Raw genomic sequence first — 12,085 nt, 5'->3', positions numbered from 1 at the left:
CAGAGCAGGAACAAACAATCCTAAAATTTGTATGGAACCAGAAAAGACCCAGAACAGCCAGAGGAATGTGGAAAAAGAAAACCAAAGCTGGCGGCACCACAATGCAGGATGTCAAGCTCTATTACAAAGCTGTAATCATCAAGACAGTATGGTACTGGCACAAAAACAGACACAGAGATCAATGGAACAGAATACAGAACTGAGAAATGGACCCTCAACTCTATGGTCAACTAATCTTTGACAAATCAGGAAAGAATATCCAAAGGAAAAAAGACAGCCTCTTTAACAAATGGTGTTGGGAAAATTGGACAGCTATATACAGAAGAATGAAACTGGATCACTTTCTTACACCATACATGAAAACAAACTCAAAATGGATGAAAGACCTAAATGTGAGACAGGAATCCATCAAAATCCTGAAGAGAACACTGGCAGCAACCTCTTTGATCTCGGCCACATCAACTTCTTGCTAGACACGTATTCAAAAGCAAGGGAAATAAAAGCAAAAATGAACTACTGGGACTTCATCAAGATAAAAAGCTTTTGCACAGCAAAGGAAACAGTTGACAAAATTAAGAGGCAACTTATGGAAAGGGAGAAGATATTTGCAAATGTCTTATCAGAAAATTGGCTAGTATCCAAAATGTATAAAGAACTTTTCAAACTCAACACCCAAAAAACAAAAAATCCAGTCAAGAAATGGGCAGGACAAAAACAGATATTTCTCCAAAGAAGACATACAAATAGCCAAGGCACACATGAAAAAATGCTCAACATCACTCAGTATCAGGGAAATACAAATCAATACAATGAGATACCAAATCACACCAGTCAAAATGCCTAAAATAACAACCCAGGAAACAACAGATGTTGGCAAGGATGCAGAGAAAGGGGAACCCCCTTACACTGTTGGTGGGAATATAAACTGGTACAGCCACTCAGGAAAACAGTATAGAGGTTCCTCAAAAATTAAAAATAGAGCTACCCTATAACCCAGCAATTGTACTACTAGGTATGTATCCAAAGGATACAAACATAGTTATTCAAATGGGCACATGCACCCCAATGTTTATAGCACCAATGTCCACAATAGTCAAAATATGGAAAGAGTCCTAATGTCCATCGACAGATGAATGGTTAAAGAAGTGGTATATATATACAATGGAATATTACTTAGCCATGAAAAAGAATGAAATCTTGCCATTTGCAGCAATATGGATGGAACTAGAGGGTATTATGCTAAGTGAAATAAGTCAGTCAGAGAAAGACAAATATCAGATGATTTCACTCGTATGTGGAATTTAAGAAACAAAACAGATGAATTATGGGAAGGGAAGGAAAAATAAAATAGGATGAAATAGACAGGGAGACAAATCATAAGAGACTCTTAAGTATAGGAAACAAATTAAGGGTTGCTGGAGGGGAGGTGGGTGAGGGGGATGGGGTAACTGGATGATCAGCATTAAGGAGGGCAGTTGATGTAATGAGGTGTCTGTGTTATATGACACTGACAAATCACTCAATTCTACCCCTGAAACTAATAATAATACACTATATGTTAATTAAATTGAATTTAAATAAAATAATTTTTTTTTAATTGACAAACCCCTAGATATAACTATGGGAAAGAAACTGAGGGTTAAAAAAAAAGAAACTGAAGGGTGCTGGAGGGAAGGTGGGTGGGGGGATGGGGTAACTGGGTGACAGGCATTAAGGAGGGCACCTGATGTGATGAGCACTGGGTGTTATATGCAACTGATTAATTACTGAACTCTACATCTGAAACTAATGATACAATATATGTTGGCTAATTGAATTTAAATAAAAATTTTAAAGTAAAAGTAAAATAAAAAAAAGAAAAGAAAAGGAACCCAAATAAATAAAATCATGAATGACAGAGGAGAGATCACAACCAACACCAAAGAAATACAACTATAAGAGAATATGAAAAAGTATATGCCAACAAATTGGGCTATCTGGAAGAAATGGATAAATTCCTAGAAACATATAAACATATTTCACCAAAACTGAAATAGGAAGTAATAGAAAACTTTAACAGACTGATAACCCACAATGAAATGGAATCAGTAATCAAAAATCTCCCAAGAAATAAAAGTCCAGGGCCAGACAGCTCCCAGGAGAATTCTACCAAACATTTAAACAGTAAATACCTATTCTTCTCACACTGTTCCAAAAAACAGAAATGGAAGGAAAACTTCCAAACCCATTCTACGAGGCCAGCATTACCTTGATTCCAAAACAGACAAAGACGCCATAAAAAGAATTGCAGACCAATATCCTTGATAAACATTGATGCAAAAACTCTTAGAAGATAGTAGCTAATTGACTCCAACAGTACCTTAAAAGGATTATTCACCAGGACCAAGTGGGATTTATTTCTGGGCTTCAGGGGTGGTTCAATATTTGCAAATCAATCAATGTGACAGAACACATTAATAAAAGAAAGAATAAGAACCATATGATTCTCTCAATAGAAGCAGAAAAAGTATTTGACAAGTTACAGCATCCATTCTTGATAAAACCCTCAACAAAGTAGGAATAGAGGGAACATATCTCAACATCATAAGGTCACATATGAAAGACCCACACAAATATCACCCTCAATGGGGAAAAACTGACAGCTTTTCCTCTATGGTCAGGAACAAGACAGGGATATCCAATCTCACTACTGTTATTTAACATAGTCCTGGAAGCCCTAGCATTAGCAATCAGACAAAAAAAGAAATAAAGGCATCTAAATCAGCAGTGAAGAAGTGAAACTTTCAATATTCACTGACGACATGATGCTCTGTAGAAAACCTGAAAGACTCCACCAAAAAATTGCCAGAACTGAAACACAAATTCAGTAGTCACAGGATGCAAAATTAATGTACAGAAATCTCTAGAATTTTAAAGAAGCTGCAGAAAGAGAAATCAAATAATTGATCCCATTTAAAATTATACCAAAAACCATAAGATACCTAGGAATAAACCTAACCAAAGTGGTAAAAGATCCATACTCCAAAAAGAACAGAATATTTATGAAAGAAACTGAAGATGACACAAAGGAATGGAAAAACATCCCATGCTCATGGATTGGAAGAACAAAATACTGTTAAAATGTCTATGCTACCCAAAGCAATCTACACATTTAATGCAATCCCTATCAAATACCTCCAGCATTTTCCACAGAGCTAGAAGAGATAATCCTAAAATTTGTATGGAACCACAAAAGACCCCAAATAGCAAAGCAAGCTTGAAAAAGAAAAGCAAAGCTGGAGGCATCACAATTCTGGACTTCAAGTTATATTACAAAGCTGAAGTGATCAAGACGGTATGGTTTTAGCACAAAAACAGACACATAAATCAGTGGAACACAACAGAGAATCGTTAAATGGACCCCTAACTATACTGTCAACCAATCTTCAACAAAGCAGGAAAGAGTATCTTAGAGAAGGAAGACAGTCTCTTCAACAAATGGTGTTGGGAACAGTGGACAGCAACATGCAAAAGAATGAAACTGGACCACTTTCTTTTTTTTTTCCATCTTAAACTCTTTACTAAGGAAACACAATTATCAGTAAACATGTTCTTTTCTTTTTTTTTTGGAGTTAGCTTTATTTATTTATTTTTATTATGTTATGTTAATCACCATACATTTCATCATTAGTTTTTGATGTAGTGTTCCATGATTCATTGTTTGCGTACAACACCCAGTGCTCCATGCAGTATGTGCCCTCTTTAATACCCATCACCAGGCTAACCCATCCTCCCATACCCCTCCCCTCTAGAACCCTCAGTTTGTTGGAAACAAACTGGGCCACTTTTGTAAATTCAAAATGGATGAAAGATGTAAATGTGAGACAGGAAACCATCAAAATCCTAGAGGAGAACACAGGCAGTAACCTCTTTTATATCAGCTGTAGCAACTTGTTACTAGATATGTCTCTAGAGGCAAGGGGAAAACAGCAAAAACGAACTACTGGACTTCATCAAGATAAAAAGCTTCTGCACAGTGAAGGAAACAATCAACAAAACTAAAAGGCAACCTTCAGAATGGGAAAAAATATTAGCAAATGACATATCTGATAAAGGGTTAGTATCCAAAATCTATAAAGATCTTATAAAACTGAACACCCAAAAAACAAATAATCGTTAAAAAAAAAATGGGCAGAAGACATGAATGGACATTTTTTCAAAGAAGATAACCAGATGGTCAACAGACACACGAAAAGATGCTCAACATCACTCAGCATGAGGGTAATACAAATCTAAACTAGAATGAGATATCACCTCACACCTGTCAGAATGGCTAAAATTAACAGCACAGGAAACAACAGGTGTTGGTGAGGATGCAGAGAAAGGGGAACCTCTTACACTGTTGGTGGGAATGCAACCTGGTCCAGCCAGTCTGGAATACAGTATGGACACTCCTCAAAACATTAAAAATAGAACTGCCCTACAACCCAGCAATTGTATTAGTAGGTATTTACTCAAAGGATACAAAAAATATTGATCCAAAGGAATACATGCACCCCAATGTTTATAGCAGCATTATGAACAATGGCCAAATTATAGAAAGAGCCCAAATGTCCATCGACTGATGAATGGATAAAGAAGATGTGGTCTATAAATACAATGGAATATTACTCAGCCATCAAAAAGAATGAAATCTTGCCATTTGTAATGTGGATAGAGCTAGACTGTGTTATGCTAAGGGAAATAAATCAGTCAGAGAAAGACAAATACCATATGATTTCATTCAAATGTGGAATTTAAGAAACAAAACAAATGAACATAGGGGAAAAAAAGAGAAGCAAATCAGGAAATAGAGTCTTAACTACAGAGAACAAGCTGAGGGTTACCGTAGGGGAGGTGGGTGGGGGATGGATTTAAGGAGGGCACTTGTGATGAGCACTGGTCATTGCATGGAAGTGATGAATCACTACGTTCTAGCACTGAAACTAAGATTATACTATTTGTTAACTGTCTGGAAGTTAAATAAAAATTTAAAAAGGAAAAAAAAAAAGAAAAAGCATGATGTTCTACAAAATCACAAAACATTTTCATACCCAAGAAAATTTACAGTGCCACATCATCCAATTAGTGGTCCATATTCAGATTTTCTCAAATGTCATGCAAAAAAAAAAATTTATAGTTGGGCTTTTTCAAACCTAGATCCAGAGTTCATGCACTGTATTTGTTTATGTTTCTTTAGTCTCTTAATGTAGAACAGTACCCCTACCTCTGTTTCCCAGGCCAGGGAAAAGTCCAAGCTAGTTTCTTAATAGAATGTCAAGTAGTCTGTATTTTTCTATACCCTCTATTTTTTTGTAAACTGGAAAGGTTTAATTTGATTCAGGTTAAACCTTTTTGGCAAAATTATTTAAGTTATATTGTGTAATTCTTTCTGTATCCTATCAAGAGGCACATAAGGCCAGTTTGTATTATTATTAGTGATGCTAAGTTTGATCAATTAATGGTGGTGTTTGCCAGATAGCTTGATTGTAAAGATACATTTTTTTCATTTGTAATTAGTAAGTAATCTGTGGGTGATACATTGAAATTATGTGAATATCTTATTCCTGAACAATCTTTTACCCAATGGTTTTGATACAGGCTTGAAACAGGGTACTGAGGTTATAAACTACTGGTTTGTCTAATCCTATTATTTCTCCCACATCTATTAGCTGGCATTCTTCTGTAAGGAAGAGCTTTCCTTATTCTACTTATCTCCCATAAATTTTTATTTATTCAAAGAGTTATACTCAAATACAGTATTTTTGGTTTTGATGTTTATCTTGACTCCAAATGCAATCAGTGTCAGCCTTTTCAAGCAGGTTCCTGTGTCCTCGTGACATGACTGTATTAGTACTTGAGCTCTTATTTGCTCACAAAGGTACACTTTATCCTAGGTTCACCTGGTATTTTCCTTGCCTCAGACCTGTAATCAGCCATTTCTCTAAGAAGTGAATGTTATTTAGAAACAAAGATCTTGGCATTATGTACGTTCATTGCTTCTTTTGGGGGGTAGAATCACTTCAAGACTGGTTCAATGAATAGAAGTTTTGTTGTTTTGTTGGGGTTGTTTTTGGTTTTATTTTATTTAAATTCAAGTTAGTTAGCATATCATTAATTTCGGGGTAGAATTTAGTGATTCATCTGTTGCATATAACACCCAGTGCTCATTACATCAAGTGCCCTCCTTAATGCCCATCATCCAATTACCCCATCCCCCCACCTACCTCCCCTCCAGCAACCCTCAGTTTGAGGGTTTTAAGAGTCTTTTATGGTTTGTCTCCCTATTTTTACCTTATTTATTTTATTTATTTTTCCTTCCCTTCCCCTACGTTCATCAGTTTTGTTTCTTAAATTCCACAAATGAATGAAATCATACAGTATTTGTTTTTCTCGGACTGACTTATTCGGCTTAGCATAATACACTCTAGATCCATTGTTGCTTCATTTTTAAATCATGAGTTCAGGGGCGCCTGGGTGGCTCAGTCGGTTAAGCGTCTGTCTTTGGCTCAGGTCATGATCCCAGGGTCCTGGGATCAAGCCCCACATCAGGCTCCCTGCTCAGTGGGGAGCCTGCTTCTCCCTCTCCCACTCCCCCTGCTTGTGTTCCCTCTCTCGCTGTCTCTCTCTGTCAAATAAAATAAATAAAATCTTAAAAAAAGAAAAAAATATAAAAAAAAATAAATCATGAGTTCATATTGGCTTTCTAAATTCAACTTTACCATTATAGATTTTTTCTTTATATCTTACATTTTATATCCTTATCTCTTTTTCTTACAACATAAATCTTGTCGTCTGATAATACTAATATATTTACTTTTTTCTTTATCCTTGTGATATATAAATATAAAATAGTTTCAAATTTAATTATAATATTATTACTATTACTAAACCTACTGGGTGATGCTTACTACTTTTTTGTAGCTTTTCCTGTTTTTAAAATATTATCTCAATAAGGATGAGTCAGAGGACTGTGTTTATAAATTATTTGCAATAGCTATTTCCTTTATGGGACTATGTTATCAATTTGATAAACATTTAGACTCATTTGCTTTTTTAAAATATTTATTTATTTGAGAGAGAGAGAGAGAGAGCACATGAGCAGGGGGAGGGGCAGAAAGAGAGGGACAAGCTGACTCCCCCAGAGCAGGGAGGGAGCCTGATGCGGGGCTTTATCCCAGGACCTGGAGATCATGACCTGAACCAAAGGCAGAGGCTTAAATGACTTAGTTACCCAGGCGTCCCTCATTTACTTTTTTATCTTCAGTCTCGGGGCTTATATCCTTGATTGAATTTTACTTTTTGGATATATAAAACATAAGTATGGTTCAAAAGTCAAAACCATACAAGGAGGTGGATTTAGAGGAATGTGGCTCTCATCTTTATCCCTTCTACCCTATTCACCAACTACCCCCTTTAGTAATCATTTTCATTAGGTTTTTTTTTTTTGTCTTTTGGATATTTGTACTTCTTAATCCCCTTCATCCATCCCCCCCACCTCCTCTCTGACAAACACCAGTTTGTTCTCTGAATTTAAGAGTCTGTTTTATTTGTTTTTGTTTGTTTTGTTTTTTAGGTTCCATAGTATTTGTCTTTCTCTGTCTGATTTATTTCACACATACACACATCCATTATATATATTTTATATATCCATTATATATAATATATATATTATATATAATATATGCATTATTATATATAATATATGCATTATTATCACATCTTCTTTATCTGTTCATCTATGTATGGGCACTTGGGTTGCTTCATTATCTTGGCTATTGTAAATAATATTGTAAATAATGCTGCAATAAACATAGGGGTGTATATATCTTTCTGAGTCAGTGTATTCATATTGCCTGGGTAAATCCAGTAGTGGAATTACTGGATCATATGGTAATTCTATTTTTTAATATTTTGAGGAACCTCCATACTGTTTTCCACAGTGGTTGCACCAATTTACATTCCTACCAACAATGCATGAGGGTTCCTTTCTCCCCACATCCTCACCAACACTTGTTATTTCTTGTCTTTTTGATACTAGACATTTGGCAGGTGATATCTGATTATGGTTTTGATTTGTATTTCCCTGAAACTAAGTGATGTTGAGCATCTTTTCATGTGTCTGTTAGCCATCTGTATGTATTCTTTGGAAATTGGAAAAATGTCTATTCATATCTTTTACCCATTTTTAAATCAGATGGTTTGGGAATTTTTGGTGTTAGATTGTATGATTTATGTATTTTGGATATTAACTTCTTATCGGATTAATATCTTCTTCCATTTGATAGGTTCCCTTTTTGTTTTGTTGATGGTTTCCTTTACCATACTTATTAGTTTGTTTTTATAACAGCTTTATTGAAATACATTTCACATACAATTCACCCTTTTAATGTTTTTTCAATTGTTTTAGTATATTCACAGAGTTGTGTAACCATCATCACTATCTAATTTCAGGGTATTTTCACCACTCCAAAAAGAAACCCCATAGTAATCACTCCCCATTTCCTCCCATGTCCCCACATCCCAGCCCTAGGCAACCACTAATCTACTTTCGGTCTTTATAGATTTGTCTATTCTGAACATTTTATATAAATGGAGTCATATAATATGTGGTATTTTGTGTCTGGCTTCTTTTACTTAGCATAATATTTTCAAAGTTCATCCTTGTTGTAGCATGTGTCAGTGCTTCATTTCTTTTTTTTAAGATTTTATTTATTTGAGAGAGACAGCACTAGCGAGAGAGCATAAGCAAGAGGAGGAACACAGGGAGAGAGCATGAGTGGGGAGAGGGGTAGAGGGAGAGGGAGAAGCAGATTCCCTACTGAACAGGGAACCAGAGGAGGGACTGGATCCCAGGACACTGGGATTATGACCTCAACCGAAGGCACATGCTTACCCGACTGAGCCACCCAGGTGCCCCAGGGCTTCATTTCTTTTCTCACTGAATAATAACTCATTGTGTATTTATACCACATTTTATTTTTTTATTTATCGGTTGCTGGTCATTTGAGTTGTTTCCACCTTTGGGCAACTATGAATAATGGTCCTGTGGATATTTGTGTATATGTTTTTGAATGAACATATGTTCTCATTTCTCCTTATTATATACCTAAGAGTAGAATTGCTGGGTCATTTGGTTTAACTTTTTGAGTCATTAGTTTTTAATTTTCTTATTGTGTGCTTAATTTGACAAAAGTAAGAAAATATGTGTTTAATATTCTTATATATCCTTATTTCCCTCTTTTGTTCTTATAAAAAGGGTAGCATACTCATATACCTTGTTTTTAACTTTGAGTTTTTTGTTTTTATTTTTGCTGTTGTTCTCTGTTATACACCCTGAAATTCGTAATGCATTCTAGAAATCACTACCAAAAAAGTTTGTAGATATTTTCCTAATTCTTTTTTGACTGTATAATACTACATTGTTTGAATATACCATTATTTACTCAACTAGTCCCCTATTGTTGGATACTTTTGTATTTCCAACCTTTTGGTACTAAAAAATTGTGCTGCAGTGTTTAACCTTGTGCATATGTTGTTTGGTACTTGTGGAGGTGTGTCTTCAGGGTATATGTCTAAAAGTAGAATTTCTAGGCACAGGGTAAGTGAATATGCAGACTTGATAGATCTTGTCAAATTCTCCTCCTCTAGTTTTCTATTGCATTAATACCAGCAGTGTAGTAGAGTATTTATTTGCCCCAAAGTCTCATCAACAGAGAATGTGGTCATGCATTGGTTTTGCCAATAAATGGTATCTCAGTGCAGATTTAATTTGCATTTTCTTCTTTGAGGAAATGAGCAGTTTTTCATATATTTAAGAGTATTTGTTTATCTATTTCTGTGTCTTGTGTGTTTGTGTCTTTTGCTCCTTTTGTTCTAGGCTTTTTGAGGACCAAGATTCTTGAAGTAAGGCAGTAGCCAGCCTTTGGGTAGATGGAAGCAGGTGCTTCTCACTAACTGCTAGCAGGATTAGCTCAGTCCTTGGCTTCTGTCACATACTAAGAATCTTAGAAAATCAGAGCAGGAATAACTATTTCAGATTAGCTAGTTCAGTCCCCTCATATTATAGATGAATAAATGGAGGCCCAGAGAGTGGGAGGGACTTTCTTTAGTTCACACAGAAAATCAGTGGTAATGTGGAACTTGAACCCAATTTCTCTTTCCCCCAGGGCAACTTCAAATTAATATGCAAATGATTTATGTGCTGATTGTTATACTTTCATTGAGATTATCACAAACAACTTTTTGGGAAGGAACTGCCTCTTAATGCCCTCAATTAGCCCAAATTACAAATATTGGCAATAAATATAAAAGGCATCCTCTTGTTAATTCTGCCTATTTATCTATATTAGTGTCTATAATGCTCATTTGTTATAAAAGTATAAGAAAAACATAGAATGTCAGAGCTGCACTGAATCTTGGTGATATCTCATTATGTCACAGGGAAACCTGAGATCCAGAGATGCAGAATTTATCACAGGGGGAGACCAAGAGGGCCATTTAGCCTGGAGCCTCACCTTCACTAAGGGCTTCAAGTTTAGGTATTTGAGATCTTTTCCAAATGAGGTTAAAAATGTATGATTACTGCATTTTTGCGAGTGTGATGATAGCTTTATTTTTTTTTTTTTTTTTAAGATTTTATTTATTTATTTGACAGATAGAGAACACAAGTAGGCAGAGAAGCAGGCAGAGGGAGAGGGAGAAGCAGGCTCCCCGCAGAGCAGGGAGCCCGATGCGGGACTCGATCCCAGGACTCTGGGATCATGACCTGAGCCGAAGGCAGCCGCTTAACCGACTGAGCCACCCAGGCGCCCCAACTTTATTTTGAAAAACAAACACATATAAAATGCATTGCAATTTTTCTAAGCTTGTTGTCTCATTTCTGTACTTTTTAATGTACCAGGAGAAGCCTCAAGAGTGACCTGCCCATGATTGTCAAGAAAGCTAGTAGCAGAACTGACACCAGAACCCAGATTTGCTGACCTGTAGTCAGAGTGCTTTCTGCTGCACCGTAATGCTTCGTAAGAGCCAGTGGCTGGCCTTTTACAAGTCAAGTAAATTCATCTTTATCCACAACATTGAACCCTCTGGCCAGAAAGCACCACCCATGCCACTTAAATGCACCATCTTGGAGCTCATCACAAAGCCTACTCTCTATAATACTGTCTTTCCTGCCTGCCATACCCAATCAAAACGTTGGCCACAATCTTCAAAATAACTCCCACTTCTTGAGAATCTCCTATGTGCTATGCACTTTATCTGTGTTCACTCAAATCCACAGAACAGTCCTGTGTGGTGGGCAATACTATTCTCATTTTACAGATGACTAAACAGGCTAAGAGATTATACAGCTAAGTAAGTGGTACAGCTGGGATTTAAAACCAAGTTTATCTGACTGCAAAGCCTGTGTTCAGCCCATTTTACCAGGTATTACTCTTCAACTGAGATGCATGATGACTCTGGGAGGATATATACAAGGGCCAAGGCAAAATCACCTTCTTCATAGAGCACTCAGCCTGTCCAGGATGAAACAGTTGGTGGCTGGGACTTAAGGAGATGACAAACAGTTTCTCTGCAATGCTACCCTGTGGGCCAGTCCTCTAATAGAAACTCTTCCTGAAAACCCAGAAGTTACTTACTTGACCAAGTGTCTTATAAGAAGTTCCAGCATCTCTCGGTTCTTTTCGGGTAGCTTATATACCAGGGAGTGAATAGCTCCCAGTCGGTAATCCAGGTTGTCAGACTCTAAGAGAGAACAAAGAGAAATAGTTTTGCCTTTTGGGCAACTGGATCAAGCAAACTTTCTCTCTCTCTCTCACACACACACACACACACACACAATCAGAAACACAGAGAGATGAAAAGAGACAGAGAGATAAACAGGCAAAGAGAGATCAAGAAGAAAAGACATTGAGACGGAGAGAGACAGAAAGACAGAGACCAAAAGAGAGAGAAAAGACAAAAAGAGAGATAAAAACAAAGAAATAGGCCTAGAAAAATAAAAAAAAGGAGAGAAAAGAAAGATGAGAATATAAGACCATCTCTGAGGAAGTCAGAGTTCTAGGTA

The 12,085-nt window shown here is 36.4% G+C and overlaps 1 protein-coding gene across 3 annotated transcripts in view; it reads right to left on the bottom strand.

Annotated features, from left to right (window-relative positions):
• Nucleotides 1-12,085, bottom strand: part of OPHN1 (oligophrenin 1) — a 507,505-nt gene that overhangs the window by 98,229 nt on the left and 397,191 nt on the right. For all 3 annotated transcript variants that reach the window (XM_032393808.1, XM_032393806.1, XM_032393807.1), the window contains exon 18: nucleotides 11,658-11,763. In XM_032393808.1, the coding sequence (XP_032249699.1) occupies nucleotides 11,658-11,763 (106 nt within the window). The remainder of the gene's footprint in view (nucleotides 1-11,657; nucleotides 11,764-12,085) is intronic.

Source organism: Phoca vitulina, unplaced genomic scaffold (genome assembly GCF_004348235.1).
Source record: "Phoca vitulina isolate PV1807 unplaced genomic scaffold, GSC_HSeal_1.0 scaffold77, whole genome shotgun sequence".
Taxonomy (NCBI): Eukaryota; Metazoa; Chordata; class Mammalia; order Carnivora; family Phocidae; genus Phoca; species Phoca vitulina.
Note: the sequence above shows the minus strand (reverse complement) of the source record. Positions and strands in the feature narration are given on the sequence as shown.